The 23,390-nt window shown below is 41.6% G+C and overlaps 1 protein-coding gene across 1 annotated transcript in view; it reads left to right on the plus strand.

Moving 5' to 3' along the window:
- Positions 1–23,390, plus strand: part of LOC138648919 (mucin-5AC-like) — a 130,220-nt gene that overhangs the window by 55,322 nt on the left and 51,508 nt on the right. Inside the window, exons 23-28 of the mRNA XM_069738900.1 lie at positions 448–627; positions 2,589–2,828; positions 3,407–3,563; positions 8,376–8,504; positions 10,295–10,430; positions 13,508–13,551. Of these exons, the coding sequence (XP_069595001.1) occupies positions 448–627; positions 2,589–2,828; positions 3,407–3,563; positions 8,376–8,504; positions 10,295–10,430; positions 13,508–13,551 (886 nt within the window). The remainder of the gene's footprint in view (positions 1–447; positions 628–2,588; positions 2,829–3,406; positions 3,564–8,375; positions 8,505–10,294; positions 10,431–13,507; positions 13,552–23,390) is intronic.

Consider the following 23,390-nt stretch of genomic DNA (forward strand, 5'->3'; position numbering starts at 1 on the left):
ACGACCCTATTGACTCATATTGCACTGTGAAATGGCAACAACATCAAGTGAACTATGGCCACATGACCTGTCAAAAAATCACTAGGTAGCCCCAGCTTTATACTGTGCAGCTATAGCACAGAATTAGTTACTTTGCACCAATTGCACACCTTATAGTAAGCAGGTATGTTCTCGGTGACTATAAAATCCTTGCAGGGCACTATAGAATAGACCTTTTTTGTGTGTGCAGTTAAATTACTAATACCTTATGTATACTACTATATCGTTCTGTTCAAAAACACATATTTTTAATTTTCAATTAGACTTATCAGATCTAAGGTCTCCCTCATTGCAGATCACTTGGTTCTACAATGCTTAACTGTGTGACATTTCATGGCGTCTTCCCCGTTCTCAAGCGCTTAGAATTAGATATCACAGTGATGCTGATTTATGCTCTGTGATTAAAAGGGCGAAGAGCTTCGTCTTGGCAATGAAAAAATTGATGTGGTGAAGAGAGACGAAAAGAACACAATTCCCTATCATATGATCCACAGAGGCATGTACCTGATTATAAAGAGTGAGAATGGGGTCATTCTCATGTGGGACACAAAGTCAACCATCTATATGAAGCTTGCCTCACACTTCCAGGTAATAGATTTATGACTAATTCATTTTATCTAAATTTTCTAGAACCACTTATAATGGAATTAATGTTTTCTGGTTTATGTTATGATTTTCCCTCTAATTTAACTTATCTCTAATCTACGATTTACATTCTTTAAAATAACTCATGCTGAATGTCTTTCTAATGGAACTACACCATTTAGGATCTGTTCACATATTTACCTTTAGCCTTCAATTGTCAAACACACGCCAAAAGAGAGTACTTTTGGCATACATTATGTTTGGCTTGAATATATTAGCATACCTTCATATACAACAAGCATATATATCAGACCATATATGCACCACAAAAACAGTGTACCAGGGGTGCTAAGATGTATAGGGTTAGTTCAGTGCTCAAAGAAACAGCAAACAAATCCTATAAAGAAGAGCGCCACAAGAACCAAAGTAAAAAAACTAAAGTCTTTATTAAATAGCCAATAAGATCACAACATAAAAAAAGCTTGATACCCTTGAAAGAAGGCACTGCGCCGAAACGCGCGTTGGGGCAAGTGGCAGTGTGGTTTTCACAGGTAACTTTACTAGACAGCTCACATTAGCTCCATATACTCCATGTACTAAGTTATCTCTTTCTATTTGCATGACACGGTCTTTTTGGGTGATCCTTGCCTCTTACTTTAGCCTCTTATCTTTTTAGCCCCTTTTGTCCGTATGGGGGCTTACTTGCCGCTATCTTTGTCCTACTTATACAACATTTTTGCACGTTTTAGAGCTAATTTTGTGACCATCCATCTGTGTATAACATTATATTATTATATACCTGTTGGGCACTGCGCTGCCACCTTCTTGGTGAATTGTTGTCATTTATGCCATCCTTTTTATATGCTGTGATCTTATTGGCTATTTAATAAAGACTTTAGTTTTTACTTTAGTTCTTGTGGTGCTATTCTTTATTGGATTTATTTACCTTCATATACAGTTGTGCTTAAAAGTTTACATACCCTGGCAGAATTTTTGCTTTCTTGGCCTTTTTTCAAATAATATGAATGATAACACCAAAACGTTTTCTCCGCTCATGGTTAGTGGTTGGGTGAAGCCATTTATTGTCAAACTACTGTGTTTTCTCTTTTTAAATCATAATGACAACCCAAAACATCCAAATGACCCTGACCAAAGGTCACATACCCTGGTGATTTTGGCCTGATAACATACACAGAAGTTGACATCTAGCCATGTAATCAGATGAATGAGCAAAACGATTGTTCGTTGGGTTAAATTACCTTTTGCGCAGTGCAGAAAATCTCGGCAGTGCGTCATCATGTGTAAACAGGACCTGCGCTACCGAGAACAATGGCAGCCTATTCGTACTGAATGATCTAATATAAATCACTAAGTTCATATCCAATCAACCACTGATTGGTAAAGTTTGCCGATCGGTGGTCGTATTGTGCCGCCAGTCAATAGATGTATACGAACCTTTAGAATGCTAAGGTTGAAGTTTTTACTATTGGACAAAAGGGGAGACACAAAGCGCAAAATAGGGTCTTATCCTACAAATAACCTAGAGAGCTTTCTTAGAATTGCTCACCTGATTTTGTTGAATGGAAAGCGTGTAGAGATTTAGGCTGCTGCAGATCCACAAGCCGATCAACGGCCGTATAACATGATAAACTGTGTAGGAAGTGTGAGTTAAATCCTCGCTGCCTTAATAATGAGGTTCCAAAGGTTGATGAAATTAGACGGTGGTTATTCAACACGTTTCAAGGTCAGTGCGACCCCTTCTTCAGGAAATTCCACATACAGCATCCAGAACATCCAATCTGTGGCACAAATTACGCAATGCCCGGTGTTTGGCATACGATGTGAACAGAGCATTAGAAAAAATACCACAGGCAAATTATAGAATTTCCTAACTATTTTTGTTAAAGTTAAATAATAATTACCATATAAAGTTGTTAAATCTTTTTTTTAATTATCTCATGAAGGGAAAAGTCTGTGGGCTTTGTGGTAACTACGATGGAAATGCCAACAATGATTTCACTACAAGGAGTCAGTCAGTGGTGGAGAACCTGATGGAATTTGGTAACAGCTGGAAAACGTCTCCAACCTGTCCAAATACGGATGTCGTCAAAGATCCTTGCTCCATCAACCCATACAGAAAGCCTTGGGCACTCAGACAGTGTAACATCATTACCAGTGATGTCTTTCGAAGTTGCCACGCTCAGGTGAACTTTTCATGGACAGTAGCCATTTCATTTATTACGCATGTAGTGAATCCATTCAGTTGTTACAGAGGATTCTCAGACATAATGCCACCATTGTTTAGAATGGTGAGAATTTTTGGAACTAAAAAAATTTCCAAAATTCTATTTCTTTGTGTTGAATGTACAGGCTGTGGCGTGGCTCACTGGTTATCACTTGCACTGGAGGACTCGGTGGTTAGAACTTGCTCAATAATCGGCGAATTCCCACAGCGCACAGTGACTATAAACTTAGCGATTTAGTCTGGACAACCCTTTTAAAACTGACTTATGAATCACCAATTTTCATACATTCACCCACAGTCTTTTTACCATAATGGGGAGGGAATATAAACACACATATATGAGTATAGATTTGCACAAGCCCCTTTAGATGTTTGGATGTTTAGATATAACTAACTAGCAATTTCCTGGCATTTTTTTCTACTCTACATCTCTTACTATTAAATATTTGGCAAAAAAAAAACACAAAAAACTTAAACTCTTGGAGGGAGCTTGGAAGACTTTGGCAGTCATACTAATCAGTTTGTCTCTATCCATAGGTTGATCCCAGCACGTATTATGAATCTTGCATTAGTGACTCGTGTGCCTGTGATACCGGTGGAGATTGTGAATGCTTTTGCACTATTGTTGCGTTATATGCCCAAGCTTGCAGTGAAAATGGAATATGTGTAAACTGGAGAACACCAACTATATGCCGTAAGTCTGAATGCCATTCGCATCATGATCTGAAATATGAAATTTTATTTAGTTCTTCATGACTTTGACCCAGAAAAATCACAGAAAAATAGAATCAAAAACTGCATGTGTGAATCCAGTATATATAGCAAAATATCCATGAATATTGATGAAATGGTTATCAGGCAGAACACAGATAGTTAATTTGATAAGAGAAGAGCAAGGAAAGCCCACAGAGTAATAACCCATAAGAAGAAATTTATTTGATCGTTTAGAAAACAGCATCACAACATTAGATAAGTGCAGAGGCTGCTGGGCACCAGTGCAGTGATTCACATATATACAAGCAATTATACATGTTTAGGTAAATATATAAAGCATCAGACTGAGAATCAAACCCCATTATAGTGAAGCATATATGGGTAAAACCTCCCAAGTATTAAGCACAAAAAAGGCATTGATTTAAAAAATACACTTACTTGTAAGATCACTGCTTGCTGTCCCTGCCCCCCCCCAACGCGCGTTTCGTTATCTCTTCATTAGGAAGTATGTGTTGAGGAGGGAGTGAACTAGATTATATCACTATGGCCAGGCATTGAGTGTATTAGATAGAGGAGCTGTGTATGTCATGGGACTGGGGACTTAATTGTCACATGATTGAATAGTTGATGAATGACGCACCGTGCTTATTATATCTGATACTTCCTCATGTGTATGAAGACTATAACACACAACCATTCTAGAAGGCCATTAATAATAATAATAATAATAATAATAATTTTATTTTTATAGCGCCAACATAATCCGAAGCACTTTACATTTTAGAGCGGACTTGTACATTCAGTAGACATTACAGCATAACAATAAACACAGCTCAAAACAGATACCAAGAGGAGTGAGGGCCCTGCTCGCAAGCTTACCCATTGATATTAAATATCAATATTCAATATCCCTTCATCATCTCTGACTACCAAACATATAACATTTGAGAGGAACTGTATCCTGCTAAATCTTCTCATTGTGTAATATACTAACAGTTAGGATTCCATTGTCTCACAGTCCGCGCGCTCGGCCCTTGACCCTCATGTACAATTTCCATACTTGTAAGCCTGTCCTTTTCTTCTTCTTCGATAAATGGTCTCACAATGTTTTAAGATGGATGTATAAACACCAATAGTTTGAATTTTCTTTTCTTTTTCGTTTTCTTTTTAAATGCTGTGTTCAAATCTCAAGGACAACATGTTCTAGGAGTTAGTATGCTCTCTCTGTGCTTGTTTGGGTTTTCTCCGAGTTCTCCAGTTTCCTTCCACACACCAAAGACATACTGACATGATGGAAATGTGTTTAAGGCCCTGCGGAATATGGTGGTGCTATATGAGCAAAGTATTAAGAATAGATCAAATAAATGCAATTTTAATGTAAGGAGAACGCTGCTCATCACTAAGTGAATGGTGGGTCCAATCTCCAAGGTCATAACGGTGGCAGCACACTGCAACTAATCAACTGTAAGTTTAGCCAAACCACAGTACATTTCTACAAGAAAAACACAGCTGCTCTCAGCATGGCCGTCATTACTGCATATATAAAGTGGCGAACAGGTTTACTAAAAAAAAAATATGTATGGGGCGCTCCCTTGTGGAATACTCCTGAATTGCAATATCCAAGTTTCTCCAAGCGGCCGTAAATGTAATTATAGCATCTTCTAAATGTTTATATCGACCCCCACTTTTACATAAATATTTAGCATTTGCTAAAAATTGCATAGTTCATGCATCAGGTGTACTCCTTCCTAGGGACCTCTTCATTGTATTATGGGAGATTTCACTCACACACTTAATATGTGACTATTCATTATTTTGTTATTTTAACATGTGCGTAACAGCCAAGGTAATAAAAGTGATTTTTTGCTAATGGTGGTGGTAGCAATGCCTATAAGTCATTAGCTACACATCTGAATTTACTAAAATGATTCAAAATCTGTTTTGTAGCATCAGAAAAAAATCAGGATTAAATTAAACACAGGTAAAGGGGTCTTTCACCCCAAGGCAAATTTTCAGCAATCAGTGTAGCTTGCCGAATACTAAAAGTGTGTAATATAAACAATGTTAGGATTCCACAATGCTAGCCAGTTTGACAGGTCGTCACCGCAACTTATATACTTGCGCTCCTGTGTCAACTAGCTTTCCATTCTCTTCCCTTGATGTTCTATTAAGTGAAGCCGATCTGCGGACTATTACGCACTGTTACTATTTGGCTAGCTGCACTAGTTACTGAATATGAATGAAAGAAAAATAGCTTCCATGTAAAATTAAAAAAATGTATTTTTTATTACTAAAATGCTAAAATACTTCGGCACTAGGGCTGATAAAGATAATACATAATAACAAAAAAAAATGGAGAGAAGAGGCAACACGTGTCAACCACAGGCGGAGGGGCCGGGAATTTCACACAGGGAGGAGAAGACCCAGTTCACAGTCCGGTCCCCGTGCACCAAAATCTAATTAGCAGAAAACCTTCTGAGACACACCCCCTGAAGAAGCCACAGATGTACTGTAGGTGGCGATACGCGTGGGGTATGCTCCTCTCCAAACTCTCTTCTGGCAAATACGGTTCCAGATAGGAATTTTACATCATAATACTTTAATACTGGCAGATTGTTCCCAGCAGATACTATTGATTTGCTAGCAAGGTTTTCTTTGCCTTAATAATTGTTTCTATTCTGTTCCATATTCTCCTTTACTCATTGGGACAACCGCTTTATAAGTTAAGCCTTCAGACAGTCCATAACCAGCTGCAGGCTTTGCACTTTAGCATCAACTGTTACCCATTAAAAGTTGACATGGTGTTCTGAATAGGGTTATTTAGCCTATCTTTATACTCTTTTGCTTTCTCCCTTGCCCAGGAGATGTGGTATGATCAGACCATATCCCTGTACCGTCAGATACAGCCATTACACAGTACACAGCAGGAACACAATAATAATATTATCTCAGCGCATCAACATTCTTTTTTAACCACATCCAATTGTGGAAATTAGTATTATTCAAAGATGTATTAATTGAAATCAATTTTAAAATTAACTTAGTTTGTATTAATAGCCTTGGAAGCTCAATGGTTATTACCTCCTTCCCAAGCTATAAACATCTGCCCCCTGACGTCGACTTTCCTTCTGCTGGTTAACAAAATTACGTGGGCGCCCACGCCATTTTTTCAGAAAAATAGTCTTAGAATAAATAAATACATGTACAGTAATTTGCACACACTGTAGTATGTACAGTAATTTGCACACACTGTACTAATTGTATTTGACACAGACATCTATATATGTCACGGGGCTACCGCGACAGAGAGGTTCCAGAGAACCGCAGCGCTCTGGGCCTCGTTCACACACAGTGAACAGAAGCTCTTCTCCTGTATTCTGACCTGGCTGCTTTGTGCCAGCATTGCAGGAGTTAATCTTGTTGCTGAGTTGCTGTGAGCTGGGTCTCTCAGCTGAAGGTGATTTTGTAATCTCCTCCTCTATATAGACCCAGCCTTGACTTCAGCTATTGTCAGTGATCAGTTCAGCTGCCTGGTTTGGAGGTTGAAGGAGCGTGGTGTATTAGGAGCTTGGAGGTTTATTTACAGAGATTGTTGTCTGCTGTTTTGGTTGCATGTTAAACCTGTTTTCCTTCCTAAGTTTATTCCTTCTCTTCCCTTCTCTGTGTTTCCTCTGTGGTTGTGTGAGCATTTGGTGAGTTTGAGACTTTTAGTTACCTTGTCTGTATACCCTGTCTATTGTTGTATTTATACACTGGTGCAGTCCACCTCCTTTGGGGGGTGAGGGGGCCATTGATAGGGCCTGCACAGGAGACAGGGATACGCTGGTGGCTCAGGTCTCCTAACCATCATAGGTACCCTTGAGATAAGGGAAAGTCAGGGCCCCATTATAGTGGCAGGGACAGGTGCGGGTCCCAGTATGCCGTCCTGCCCCTTTATTGCCGTTAACGGCGTGACAATATATCTACCTATTCTATATGTATTTACTGTATGTAATCCATCTCTTCTATCCTGTCGGCTCCTGCTGTGATTTTACAGTACATGGCAGATGAATTGCTGGCTTTTCTTCTACCTATCTATGTAATATATATACATATATGTGTGTGTTTCTGACATCTATATATCTATGTATTCTATGTGCATATCTCTATTCTACCTATTCTATTGTAACCTGTCAGTGTGATTTTACTGTACATGACACATGAATTGCCGGCTTTTCTTCTACCTATCTATGTAATATATATACATACAGTATATGTGTGTGTTTCTGACATCTATATATCTATGTATTCTATGTGCATATTTCTATTTTATCTTTTCTATTGTAACCTGTCAGTGTGATTTTACTGTACACGGCACATGAATTGCCGGCTTTTCCAAGGAGATCGGTGTGAAAAATTGGGCAACACTCCCGTGGTCCGAGTGCTGTGCAATTTTTTCTTGCACCCATTGACTTCTATTGCAGGATGCAAATCTATTTCTGATTACAATCTCAGCGTGCTGTAAGTTTTTTTCCAGTCCGATCGTGATCTGATCCGAGCAGGAAAAAAAACCCACAGATGAGCACACAATGACAGAATAACATTGGTCTGAATGTAATCTGATTTTTAATCGGATTGTATTTGTCTGATTTCATCGCAAGTGGAAATGAGCCCTAACAGTCTCTAAAGATGCCGTATTCATAGAAATGAATATGCCGTGGGTCAGACAAAACTGCGTGCCTATGCTAATATGGATATTGATTCTGTTCTTGTGAAATTGTGAATAATTACAGAATTTCCCTTATTTCACCAGCTATGTTCTGTGACTACTACAATGATGTTGGAGAATGTGAATGGCATTATAAAGCCTGTGGTGATAAGTGCATGAAGACTTGCCGAAACCCCAAAGGAGAGTGCCTACATGAACTTTCAGGCTGTGAAGGTAATTAGACAAACGTACTGTCTTCTGGTGAATTCCATGAATTTCAGTTCAACACTAAATCCATGCTTTAGAAAGATACAGGATCAACTTTTAATTTTTATTAGTAGATTATCTTGTCAAAAATCTAAAAAAAAGCGTGCAAAATTGAAATGATCTTTCCGATGGTTCCTTTCATTTAAAAAAATAAATGTCTTGCCTAGATTTGCAAAATTCAGGCTCAGAGCAGTTAATGTGTTATATAGATAAAAATAACCATTACCTGTTAAATGTCTTTAGCATCAGGGTTCAATAGGTAAATAATTATTATTTTATTATTTCAACATTTGCTGGCCATAGGTCACTTTTACATATCGGATTTTAAAGGTCCAGACAGCATTGTCCAGATTGGCCACATTGGCCTGAACTCTACAACCTCCTCAAGTAACCTTGAAAACAGTCCAAAAAAACAGATCGTGAAAGTCGGATCTGTTAGATTGATTTTTACAACTCCAAGTTAACCTCTTTCAAACCACATTCAGACATGGCCGATTAGTTGCAGATTTTTATTGTATGCAAATTGCCTCTTCTGAGAAAAAGAGGACTTAAACTCTATAGTGCCTCCTGTTGGAAGTAGCTTGTAGGATCGCTACTTCCAACAGGTGGCACTGTAGAGTTTAAGTCCTCTTTTTCTCAGAAGAAGCAATTTGCATATTATATTTCCCAGAGGAGCATTGCACGGCGAATAAGCCTCCTTACCTTGACAAGCCGGAGATGGTATGTCACTCTCCATAAGGAGAAAGGATACCCCTTAGACCCCAGGTTTTTATTGCAGACTCCTCATGAAAAATTCCTAATTAGTGGATGTTCATGCATAAAGAGGGTTTCTGGTCTTAAGCTACAAGTCTGCAGTCACTCTATGTGAGTGCAGACTTGTGAATCCTCACATTGCAAGTACTGTGTGTTTTGACGATTCTCCGGTGCTGGCGCTAGCAGCAGGTGGTCATGTGACCACAAGTGTGTGACATGCATGCTCCCAGCCACATTCCAACTAGACTGTTTCCGGTCTCGCTCAATACACTTACATTGGCACCGGAGAATCCTCACAGCACGCTGTGCATGTGATGTGAGAATTCACAAGTTTGCAGTCACATAGAATGACTGCAGACTTGTACCTTAAGACCAGACAACCCTCTCTACTTTTTTTTAATCTTTAATACAAAGCATGACAGTCAAAGAAAAACTTTCAGGCAACAAATGTGAATTTTGCAGAAGATTGGGCAACACGGTGGCTCAGTGGATAGCACTGCAGCCTTGCAGCGCTGGGGTCCTGGGTTCGAATCCCACCCAGGACAACATCTGCAAAGAGTTTGTATGTTCTCTCCCTGTTTGCGTGGGTTTCCTCCGGGTACTCCGGTTTCCTCCCACATTCCAAAGACATACTGATAGGGAATCTAGATTGTGAGCCCCACCGGGGACAGTGATGATAATGTGTGCAAAACTGTAAAGCGCTGCGGAATATGTTAGCGCTATATAAAAATAAAGATTATTATTATTATTATTATAAGATTCACATAGGGTTTGCTGTATATCTGCCAAAGAGCAATCAGACGCAGTATTTAGTACTTACAAAAATGAAACCTACACTGTTTATATGGACTGACTTACTATTGCATATTTTTACTAATTTGTTATTTTCTTCATAAAGTAGGAGGTTCCTTGTGAAAAAAGTATAGATATCTACAGTACTACTAATGTATGTTATATTGTAATACTGCAACATACTTAACTAAACTCTTCCGTTCATGCTACAGGCTGTTACCCCAAATGCCCACCATCTAGACCCTTTCTAAATGAAGATACTATGAAGTGTGTGGCTGAGTGTGGCTGCGTCGAAAATGGCATATTTTATAACTATGGAGATAAAGTACCTCGCAGCTGTTATTCTTGGTAAGAACCGAAATAAGCATTAAACGATCGTGTAATTTATCTGAATTGAGTTCCAAATGGTAAAAAGGGCTGCAAACTTTCAAATGGTTACACAACTTGATCCCATTTGATTTGATAGATATTGTTCTGAGAAGTGAAAAAGGCAAATTACTTTATTTAAAAATAAAAGTCGTTTCACCTCTGAAAAATCACTGGAAAATAATGGCAACTAGATGTCTCCATTCTGTCTAACTTGCTGTCCGGTGCTTGTTGTCAAGAGTAATAACTAATTGCACAGATTCTGAGGCAGACTTCAGAATGTGGAAGAAGGTCTTTGTATTTCTCCAGCCTGGCTCTCTGTCTGTCAAACTGCATACGCTCTTAAAAGATGTACTGGAAGATGAACTTTTATTTTGGGGCAGGCAAGCCGTCGGAGATTGGCAGTTGCAATGCATGCTGGGAGGGGAGGGAAGATCCAGCAATCGTAATGCTGGCAGAATGCTAAGAAAGAGAAGCCACGCACTGAAAAAGAATGGTGTTACGCTTGGACATGGGTAAAACCGGCAGCATAAAAATATGATGAAATGGAAAAGGCAGAGGAAGGTCCTAAAGGTAGGGATTGAGGGATGGGACACCTTCTGACACCAACCTCTGCCTGTCCCTAAGCTCCCCTAATGCTCTATGTGGGTCCTTCCTTCTGCCGCCGTCAAGTGCCTACTCCCTGACTGTCACCTCTATTGGCCCTGGATAGTGCACTGGCCTCAAGGATGCTATTCTTGCCACTACAGATGGTAACACACAAGGGAAGAGACAAACAGGGGACGGACAAAAAAAGGAAAATACTCACCTCAAGCTCTGCTACTAAGCTCCACAACAGCAGAGTAAATGGCACCAGGCATCAGAATTCAAACAGCAGCAACACCATCATCACGGGAGAACTCCACACCACTAACTTGTCTGCATAGAAGAACTCTATGACCGACGATCAGATGATGGGTCATGCGACTATTTAAAGGAAGGTGGAAGTAGTTATCAACCAACATCAGCTGACCAGCCTAAAACACCTGCCGGCAAGAGACTGACATTAACTGTTGCAGGATCAAAAGTTAAAAACAACATTAAAGGGAACCTGTCACCTGAATTTGGCGGGACCTTTTTTCGGTCCGATGGGCGGTGTTTTCGGGTGTTTTATTCACCCCTTCCTCTCCCGCTGGCCGCACGCTGCCCGCAATATTGCCTTAAAGTTGATTTGCTTTCCTCCATAGATCACGCCAGCGCAAGGCAATCTTGCCTTATGCACGTGCAGGATACTTTCCCCAACTGCGGGCAAAGCCAAAAAGCATTAGTGCGCATGTGCCGGTGCACTATGTTCCGGAACACAGCGAAATACTTCCGGGACATAGTGCGCCAGCGCATGCACACTAATGCTTTCAGCTTTGATCTACGGAGGAAAGCGAATCAACTTCAAGGCAAATTTGCGGGCAGCGTGTGGCCAGCGGGAAAGGAAGGCGTGAATAAAACGCCCGAAAACACCGCCCATCAGACAGAAAAGAGGTCCCACCAAATTCAGGTGACAGGTTCCCTTTAACATTTCAGCAGACCCAGAGCTGTCACGAATCCTTTAATGATTTGTGATGAATGAATGGCAAATTACAGCGAATTCAATTCAGGATAGTTTGCGTAAATATTACACAGGTATGTACACTAAAAACATTATTATGATGATTAAAGCAGCAAGACCATGCTTTTCTAAAGATTTTGCATGAAGAATAAGTTATAGGATAGACTTCTCAAGCCTTTTTTATTGGGGTTAATGTCAGAACAAAGACTTGAATGGCTCAATGAAGTACATACAATGGATCCATGACGTAAGACCTCATCAAGTTTGCCTTCATTGGTAGTAAACAGAGTGTGATCTTCCCTGAATGAAGAATATTCCCTAGAAAATGGCAATTCTACAAGTTACTCAAATTTTAAATTGAGTCCAAGTTAGTAAAGAAATGATTCACCTCTCCGGTGAGAGATGCAAAGATTATGCTAGAAAGCCAATTTTTCAAGTAGGACTCAAAATGATCCACTAGCAAAAATTTTAATTCTATAGTTAAATTGAGCTCCATCCAAAAAGAAAAGAAGCATTACTGCACCAGCACATTTTACAGCAACCTTACATAATATGACTATTAACTATGGAGAATAACAGATTAGTTTACCTGCATTTCTTTGTCTGCTTTACTTTTCCTTCAACAAATAATTGAAAGCAATAACTTTCTAGTTGAATGTTAACTTTTTGATATTATTTATTATGAAATCCAAATCATGAAAGTAACTCTCCCCGAAAAACGTTTATTGCATTGCCCATTTGGAATACACCTAATGGAAACAGTTGTGATGTTAATTCCCTCGCCTTCTGATTTGAAGTGGCCCATTTTGGACCCTTTATCGTAATATATTACCCGTGATCTGACGCTAAGTTACTCAGCTAAGACATCTGTGCTCCACTTATTCCACTATGATTCATCCATGCTTTTCATATCCATTATACTCTATGGGGCTATTGACATGTCCATTTTTTGGACAACAATCGGTGTGCAAAAAAAATGACAGTTTTTTTCCGATTTGCAACCCAAAATCGCCTATTGCAAAGGTTTGTGACAAAACGCACAGCACACACATTTGTAAAAAAAAATTTGCAATCGTGAAAAATGGATTCCACACTAATGTGGTACATGGATCTAAAATGGGTCAAAAATTAATTCATCACAGTGATACAAAAAGGATCAGTTTATTTCTTGCAGGCAAAAAAAGTCAGTGTGTCACATTTCAATGCTCGTTGATCTGGGAGTGCTACTTTAAGTTGAGACCCCCTTGAAGGGTAACGATATGGTGCAGACTTTTTTCACTGTGAAATTCCTTTTATACATGTGAATGAGAACGGTCATAGGAATTTTTGCAACAATTCTCTTACATGTGAACTTTGAAAAATAACTTAGATACTCACTATTTCTTATCACCTTCATATTCATACCAGAGTGAAACTGTAATAAATTTATACAGGGTGTAAAAATGTTATAAAAGTTATTCTTTCATTTTATGTTTAGTGTTTGTGCGATGGATAAGATCAGATGTTATTACGATATAACAGGTATGTACTTCGGACATTTAAAATGAATATGTTAGTAGTTTCATGCTGTTCATAGCCGATTATTACCTCTTTATAGATGTTGATCAGGAGAATGAATCGTATTGTATACATATTGTATTGCACCGGTAGCCAGTGATGAGGCAGTGACCCACAAAGTTCAAACATAAAAGTCTTTGTAATGTGTTATCTTTACACAGAAAAAGTTCCAATCCACACAAATGCATATGACTTCAGTATATATAACTTCAGTGTTCAATTCACACCAGTTCATAACAGCATCCTTTAGATTGCAGTTACTACACACGCTCTTCCTCCTCTGACTAGTTCCCATGGGTGTCCTGCACCACTGTATCACAGTCTCTACTCACAGCTGTACACAGACCTTGACATCCTCCTGTCTGCAGCTGTAACACATGCCAGTCCTTGCTTCGGGCAAAGGACAGTCTACCTCCGGTTCATCTCCAGGCACAAGACTTGTCCACATCCGTGACCAGACCAGTCGTCGTGGACAGCAGCACCACTGTGTATGCTGGGGGTTGCCAAGTCTCACTCTGGCCTTGACAAACCTGAGACTCCTCAGACTCAATTCTAAAACCTCTCTATACAATAGGGCTTTTAAAAATTGTAATCACAGCTACACCTTTGACTACAACGCCCCTTCATGGCCTCACTACGCCTCTGTGCACATCCTGGGGAGAACAAACAGCGCGCCTAGCTGTAACAGGGGTCACTGCCTCACAATATTTATAAGGCTGAGAATGCAGTCATCTGAAATTTGCTTAGTGTTCTTCAGAAGGTAGGTTATAGTTATTGCTAAATGCAGAAGAATTAAAAATATTGATTCTTAATTGTTTTTTAAATAAATCGTAAATAGCTTTTTTTACCACAGTGGTTGTTAGTTAAGCCATTTAAAAAAGTTTTAGAAAGGCATAAAATAATAAAAGACTTCCCAACATGGACATGTAACCTCTGCAGCCAATCCCTGGCAGCAGTGATGACCCACTATAGCCAGAGATTGGAAAGTAAGCACAGAGGCTAATATGATAATGCTTATGATTTGGTTCATAAAAGCAGGTGTCTCATCTTTGTTATCAAGTAAAATTGCATCTTTGTTATCAAGTAAAATTGCAAATTTGGTGGCGTAGTGGCGTGCGCATGTCCAAGTGACGAATCCACTGCGCACGCGCGGCATCCCGTGGCCATTTTCCTGAAGCCCCGGGAAGCTGAGAAGAACCATCTGCGCACGCGTGGCCTCACAAACATGGCCGCGCCCACTGATAAACGGCTGAATAGCGCAGATCGCGCTATTTTCCTTGAAGCTGCGCAGTGGATTCACCACTTGGACATGCGCACACCACTACGCCACCAACGGAGATCTGGGGGAGAAACAGCGCTGTCACCACGCCCATATGACCTGACCAGTGTGAGTGACAGCCCAAAACGGCAACTTTACAAAGCTATTTCAGCAGCATAGGTGGGGAATAAAGGCTCCAAAATACACTAATGTAAAGCCCAGCTCTGCCACTATTTAACGCTATTTTTAGCTCTTCTTGAAAAAACGGGGTGACAGGTTCCCTTTAAAATAAAGGGTTAAATCACGGAAAAAACTGGCGTGGGCTCCAGCACAATTTTCTCCGCCAGAGTGGTAAAGCCAGTGACTAAGGGCAGATATTAATAGCCTAGAGAGGGACCATGGTTATAGGACCCCCCCTGGCTAAAAATATCTGCCCCCAGCCACCCCAGGCACTTGGCCACTCTCTTCCCACTCCCCTGTAGTGGTGGGATATGGGGTAATAAAGGGTTAATGTCACCTTGCTATTGTAAGGTGACATTAAGCCAGGTTAATAATGGAGAGGCGTCAATAAGACACATATCCATTATTAATCCTATAGTAATAAAGGGTTAATTATACACACACATTAGGAAATAATTATTTTAATGAAATAAAGACACAGGGTGTTGTAATCGTTTATTAAACGCTCAATCCAATTGAAGACTCTTGTCACCTGAAACAAAGTTAAAATAAAAAACAACAATATCCCATACCTTCCATCATTCAGTCATGTCCCACACTGTAAATCCATCAGATGGGGTTAAATAATTTTACATGCAGGAGCCTGCTAATGCAGCCGCCCCTGCCTGTAAAACTGGGGAATGAATGGGAAGCAGGGGAACGTAGCTACCTAGACTTGCGGTGCTGCACCCCCTGCTGGTATAAACTCATATAATCTCGAGCGTGAGAAAAGATTCAGAAAAATTCCTATGCGGCAGTGGGAAGAGAGAGGCTAAGTGCCAGAATAGGTGCATCTTACAGATGTGCCTTTTCTAGGGTGGCTGGGGGCAGATGTTTTTAGCCAGGGGGGTCCAGCAAAATGCATACTGTAATGATTCACCAATCTGAAGTAACATAGACTGACTGCAGAATGTAGATGGAGCCAACCTAAAAGGAGTTTATGGATACTCATGAGGACAAAATTGTTGGCATTCTACTGGTAAAGTTGGAAAAACCCACCCTGGTCACTGAAATAAATTGAAACTGACAAAAGTATATTTCAATTTAAATTTACTGAAAATCAACTATTGAAATCAGACATTGCTTTTGAATTGTAGCTCAATGTAAAAATATAAAAAAAACACCCAATGAAAATGGCCTGAGCAAAAATTATGGTACCCATCAAAAAGTTTGAAAATAATTTGATCATAGGGACATGTTAAACTAAGTTGTGTCTTGTAACTGACATTACAGATGTCTTCAAACTTTTATTCAGTCTGCCTATTTAAGAGGTGCAAAGTAGTCACTGTGCTGTTTGACATTATGGTGTGTAGTACACTGAACATGAAGCAAAGGAAACTAAGGAGAAAGTTGTCTCAGGAGATTAGAAAGAAAATGTTAGACAACATATGTTTAAGGTAAAGGCTAGTAAAACATCTCCAAAAAGATTGATGTTCCCGTTACTATAGTTAAATATATTTATCAGAAGTTTAAAGGGGACTTGACATGTGATACATGCTGCGTAAACTGTGGGCAGCATGTATCAGCCTGTAACACTGGTGGTGTAGACCCACTTACCCTGACTAAGTGGCTGCCTGGTCTTCATTAGTGCCCATGATAGCGAGCATAGGTTTGGGCCTCATGATATCCGCCAGGTTCCACTCAAGGACAATGTCCAGACCTACTAATCCAAGAGTCAAAGCAGGTTTTTGATCTACAAAGGGGCAAGACAGATGCGTTGTCAGCAGGTCATAGGTCGGGGCAGGCAGCACAGGTTCATGATACATAGCCGAGGTCAGGAGAGGAGATAACAGACAGAACTAGAAAACAAGCTGGGTCAGTAATGGAAGGGATAAGCAATAAAACACCTTGACTGGGAACTAAATGCTAATAGCAAACTGGAACCTTAAGGCCCCTTCACATTTAGCGACGCTGCAGCGATACCGACAACGATCCGAATCGCTGCAGCGTCGCTGTTTGGTCGCTGGAGAGCTGTCACACAGACCGCTCTCCAGCGACCAACGATGCCGGTAACCAGGGTAAACATCGGGTAACTAAGCGCAGGGCCGCGCTTAGTAACCCGATGTTTACCCTGGTTACCATGCTAAAAGTAAAAAAAAACAAACACTAGATACTTACCTACAGCCGTCTGTCCTCCAGCGCTGCGCTCTGCTTCTCTGCTCTCCTCCTGTACTGTCTGGGAGCCGGAAAGCAGAGCGGTGACGTCACTGCTCTGCTTTCCGGCTCACAGACAGTACAGGAGGAGAGCAGAGCACAGCGCTGGAGGACAGACAGCGGTAGGTAAGTATGTAGTGTTTGTTTTTTTTTACTTTTAGCATGGTAACCAGGGTAAACATCGGGTTACTAAGCGCGGCCCTGCGCTTAGTTACCCGATGTTTACCCTGGTTACCAGTGAAGACATCGCTGGATCGGTGTCACACACGCCGATCCAGCGATGTCTCCAGGGAGATCCAGCGACGAAATAAAGTTCTGGACTTTCTTCAGCGACCAACGATCTCCCAGCAGGGGCCTGATCGTTGGTCGCTGTCACACAGAACGATTTCATTAACGATATCGTTGCTACGTCACAAATAGCAACGATATCGTTAACAATATCGTTATGTGTGAAGGTACCTTAATCGTAGGCTCAGGTGTGAAGAGTGGCCCTGCCTGATATATTACCTGCTGGTTAGTGATTGGCTGGTGAGTTCAAACCCTGCAGGACACAGCAGGGTAAATTCCTACAGGATCTATCCAGGCCCTCCGATAGCAATGTGAAAACAGCATAAAGATACAGCAGTACTGAGGAATGCTGCAAGAGATAAACATAGCAACTTGGCCTGACACAAATAGAAGCAGTTTTAGTGACCAAGATGAGTAGGGCGGTGCTGAGAAGGAATGTGACTTACCGCCGAGACACATGATCACAGCCACGAAGATTTTACTGAAATGCTGTGACTTTTCTTAAAAAAATCATACTTTTAATAGTTGTCAGGGACCGAGCCACACAGGTGACTAGCTGTGGCAGTTTCTCCTCACCTGACAGTGACAAGTCTGCCAAAGACATGTCAGTCACTGTCAGTGGGCGGGAAGAAGCTTCGGGGGATCCGCCTGATTGACTAGTGCACAGAGTGATTTGGTCCCTGGCAGCTATTAAAAGTATGTTTTTCTCTAAAATGCTGAAGCAATTCAGTCAAACATACACGGTTTGGGTAGCATATATCACCTGTTAGGTTCTCTTTAATGTCTTTGGGACCATAGAAAACCTCCCTGAATGAGGCCGCATGAGGAAAATTTATGAAAAATTGAAAAGATGGATAATATGAATGGTAAAAAAGAGCCTAGAACAACTTCCAAAGAGATTAGAAGTGAACTTTATAGTCAAGATATATCAGTGTCAGATCACACCTTCCATCGCTGTAGTGATCAAAGTGGAAGATAACTGAGAAGGAAACCACTGTTGAAAACAAATCATAAAAAAGAGAGATTGGAATTTTCCAAACTGCACACTGAAAATCTATAAAGATTTTAGGAAAACTTTTTTTGGAAAAATGAGGCAAACCTGAAGCACATCAAGTTAGCTCTATGTTCACAAATCCAAATGTAAAGCATTTCAAGAGAAGAACACTGTACCTACAGTGAAACAAGGAGAAGGCTCGGTTACGTTTGGGGTTGCGTTGCTGCATCTGGAAAAGGGGGTCTTGAATTTGTGCAAAGTATAATAAAATATCAAAATTATCAAGCTATAATGGAGCAAAGTGTCAGAAAGATTGGTCTGAGTCACAGGTCATGGGTACCTCAACAAGATATGAACCATCCTAGAATCCTATTTTAATGTAGCATTCTATGAGCCCTCATATAAACATTTGTGGAAGGATCTGAAACAACAGTTTGGAAGAAGGTGCCTTCCCACTTGAGACAGCTACAGCATTTTACTCATGAGAAATTGGCCAAAAAAACTTGGAAACAGGTGTAGAAGACTCATTAAGAGTTATAGAAATTGATTGTTTGCATTATTGCATAAAAAATTGTGCAGCAAATTATTAACCCCTTCCCGACCCATGACGCCACGTAGGCGTCATGAAAGTCGGTGCCATTCCGACCCATGACGCCTATGCGGCGTCATGGAAAGATCGCGTCCCTGCAGATCGGGTGAAAGGGTTAACTCCCATTTCACCCGATCTGCAGGGACAGGGGGAGTGGTAGTTTAGCCCAGGGGGGGTGGCTTCACCCCCTCGTGGCTACGATCGCTCTGATTGGCTGTTGAAAGTGAAACTGCCAATCAGAGCGATTTGTAATATTTCACCCATTATAACGGGTGAAATATTACAATCCAGCCATGGCCGATGCTGAAATATCATCGGCCATGGCTGGAAATACTAGTGTGCCCCCACCCCACCCCTCCGATCGCCACCCACCCCCCCGATCTGGCCGGTACACTGCTCCGGCTCCCCTCCGCCCTGTGCTCCGCTCCCCCCCGTGCTCGTGTCCGCTCCCCCCGTGCTCCAATCACCCCCCCGTGCTCCAATCACCCCCCCTGCACTCCGATCCACCCCCCCGTGCTCCATTCCAGCCCCCCGTGCTCCGTTCCACGCCCCCCGTGCTCCGTTCCACCCCTCCCGCGCTCCGATTCCCCCCCCCCGTGCTCCGATCCCCCCCCCCCCCGTGGTCCCCCCCCACCCTATCATACTTACCGATCCAGCTGTGGTCCCGTCCGTCTTCTCCCGGGCGCCACCATCTTCCAAAATGGCGGGCGCATGTGCAGTGCGCCCGCCGAATCTGCCGGCCGGCAGATTCGTTCAAAGTGCATTTTGATCACTGAGATATAATCTATCACAGTGATCAAAATAAAAAAAATAATAAATGATCCCCCCCCCCTTTGTCACCCCCATAGGTAGGGACAATAAAAAAATAAAGAAAAATTTTTTTTTCCACTAATGTTAGAATAGGGTTAGGGTTAGGGGTAGGGTTAGGGTTAGGGGTAGGGTTAGGGTTAGGGGTAGGGCTAGGGCTAGGGTTAGGGGTAGGGTTAGGGTTAGGGGTAGGGTTAGGGCTAGGGTTAGGGCTAGGGTTAGGGTTAGGAATGTGCACACGTATTCCGTGCAGTTTTTCCGCAGCATGTGTACAGCGATTTTTGTTTCCCATAGGTTTACATTGAACTGTACACTCATGGGAAACTGCTGCGGATCCGCAGCGTTTTCCACAGCGTGTGCACATACCTTTAGAATTAGGCTATGTGCACACGGTGCGGATTTGGCTGCGGATTCGCAGCAGTGTTCCATCAGGTTTACAGTACCATGTAAACATATGAAAAACCAAATCCGCTGTGCCCATGGTGCGGAAAATACCACGCGGGAACGCTGCGTTGTATTTTCCGCAGCATGTCAATTCTTTGTGCGGATTCCGCAGCGTTTTACACCTGTTCCTCAATAGGAATCCGCAGGTGAAATCCGCACAAAAAACACTGGAAATCCGCGGAAAATCCGCAGGTAAAACACAGTGCCTTTTACCCGCAGATTTTTCAAAAATGGTGCGGAAATATCTCACACGAATCCGCAACGTGGGCACATAGCCTTAGGGTTAGGGTTGCAATTAGGGTTGTGGTTAGGGTTAGGGGTGTGTTGGGGTTAGGGTTGTGGTTAGGGGTGTGTTGGGGTTAGGGTTGTGATTAGGATTATGGCTACAGTTGGGATTAGGGTTAGGGGTGTGTTGGGGTTAGTGTTGGAGTTAGAATTGAGGGGTTACCACTGTTTAGGCACATCAGGGGTCTCCAAACGCAACATGGCGCCACCATTGATTCCAGCCAATCTCGTATTCAAAAAGTCAAATGGTGCTCCCTCACTTCCGAGCCCTGACGTGTGCCCAAACAGTGGTTTACCCCCACATATGGGGTACCAGCATACTCAGGACAAACTGCGCAACAATTACTGGGGTCCAATTTCTCCTGTTACCCTTGTGAATCTAAAAAAATGCTTGCTAAAACATAATGTTTGAGGAAAGAAAAATGATTTTTTATTTTCACGGCTCTGTGTTGTAAACGTCTGTGAAGCACTTGGGGGTTCAAAGTGCTCACCACATATCTAGATAAGTTCCTTGGGGGGTCTAGTTTCTAAAATGGGGTCACTTGTGGGGGGTTTCTACTGTTTAGGCACACCAGGGGCTCTGCAAACGCAACGTGACGCCCGCAGACCATTCCATCAAAGTCTGCATTTCAAAAGTCACTACTTCCCTTCTGAGCCCCGACGTGTGCCCAAACAGTGGTTTACCCCCACATATGGGGTATCAGCGTACTCAGGAGAAACTGGACAACAACTTTTGGGGTCCAATTTCTCCTGTAACCCTTGGGAAAATAAAAAATTCTGGGCTAAATAATTATTTTTGAGGAAAGAAAACGTATTTATTATTTTCACGGCTCTGCATTATAAACTTCTATGAAGCACTTGGGGGTTCAAAGTGCTCACCACACATCTAGATAAGTTCCTTTGGGGGTCTAGTTTCCAAAATGGGGTCACTTGTGGGGGGTTTCTACTGTTAAGCCACATCAGGGGCTCTGCAAACGCAACGTGACGCCCACAGAGCATTCCATCAAAGTCTGCATTTCAAAACGTCACTACTTCACTTCCGAGCCCCGGCATGTGCCCAAACAGTGATTTACCCCCACATATGGGGTATCAGCGTACTCAGGAGAAACTGGACAACAACTTTTGGGGTCAAATTTCTCCTGTTACCCTTGGGAAAATAAAAAATTGCAGGCTAAAAGATCATTTTTGAGAAAATAATTTTTTTTTTTATTTTCATGGCTCTGCGTTATAAACTTTTGTGAAGCACTTGGGGGTTCAAAGTCCTCACCACACATCTAGATTAGTTCCTTTGGGGGTCTAGTTTCTAAAATGGTGTCATTTCTGGGGGATCTCCAATGTTTAGGCACACAGGGGCTCTCCAAACGTGACATGGTGTCCGCTAATGATTGGAGCTAATTTTCCATTTAAAAAGCCAAATGGCGTGCCATCCCTTCCGAGCCCTGCCGTGCGCCCAAACAGTGGTTTACCCCCACATATGGGGTATCAGCGTACTCAGGACAAACTGGACAACAATATTTGGGGTCCAATTTCTCCTATTATCCTTGGCAAAATAGGAAATTCCAGGCTAAAAAATCATTTTTGAGGAAAGAAAAATTATTTTTTATTTTCATGGCTCTGCGTTATAAACTTCTGTGAAGCACCTGGGGGTTTAAAGTGCTCAATATGCATCTAGATAAGTTCCTTGGGGGGTCTAGTTTCCAAAATGGGGTCACTTGTGCGGGAGCTCCAATGTTTAGGCACACAGGGGCTCTCCAAACGCGACATGGTGTCCGCTAACAATTGGAGCTAATTTTCCATTCAAAAAGTCAAATGGCGCGCCTTCTCTTCCGAGCCCTGCCGAGTGCCCAAACAGTGGTTTACCCCCACATATGAGGTATCGGCGTACTCGGGAGAAATTGCCCAACAAATTTTATGATCCATTTTATCCTACTGCCCATGTGAAAATGAAAAAATTGAGGCGAAAAGAATTTTTTTGTGAAAAAAAATTACTTTTTCATTTTTACAGATCAATTTGTGAAGCACCTGAGGGTTTAAAGTGCTCACTAGGCATCTAAATTAGTTCCTTGGGGGGTCTAGTTTCCAAAATGGGGTCACTTGTGGGGGAGCGCCAATGTTTAGGCACACAGGAGCTATCCAAACGCGACATGGTGTCCGCTAACGATGGAAATAATTTTTCATTCAAAAAGTCAAATGGCGCTCCTTCCCTTCCGAGCCTTACCATGTGCCCAAACAGTGGTTTACCCCCACATGTGAGGTATTGGTGTACTCAGGAGAAATTGCCCAACACATTTTAGGATCCATTTTATCCTGTTGCCCATGTGAAAATGAAAAAATTGAGGCTAAAAGAATTTTTTTGTGAAAAAAAAGTACTTTTTCATTTTTACGGATCAATTTGTGAAGCACCTGGGGGTTCAAAGTGCTCACTATGCATCTAGATAAGTTCCTTGGGGCGTCTAGTTTCCAAAATGGGGTCACTTGTGGGGGAGCTCCAATTTTTAGGCACACGGGGGCTCTCCAAACGTGACATGGTGTCCGCTAAAGAGTGGAGCCAATTTTTGATTCAAAAAGTCAAATGGCGCTCCTTCCCTTCCAAGCCCTGCCGTGCGCCAAAACAGTGGTTTACCCCCACATATGAGGTATCAGCGTACTCAGGACAAATTGGACAACAACTTTCGTGGTTCAGTTTCTCCTTTTACCATTGGGAAAATAAAAAAATTGTTGCTAAAAGATAATTTTTGTGACTAAAAAGTTAAATGTTCATTTTT

This window comes from Ranitomeya imitator, chromosome 9 (genome assembly GCF_032444005.1).
Source record: "Ranitomeya imitator isolate aRanImi1 chromosome 9, aRanImi1.pri, whole genome shotgun sequence".
Classification (NCBI taxonomy): domain Eukaryota; kingdom Metazoa; phylum Chordata; class Amphibia; order Anura; family Dendrobatidae; genus Ranitomeya; species Ranitomeya imitator.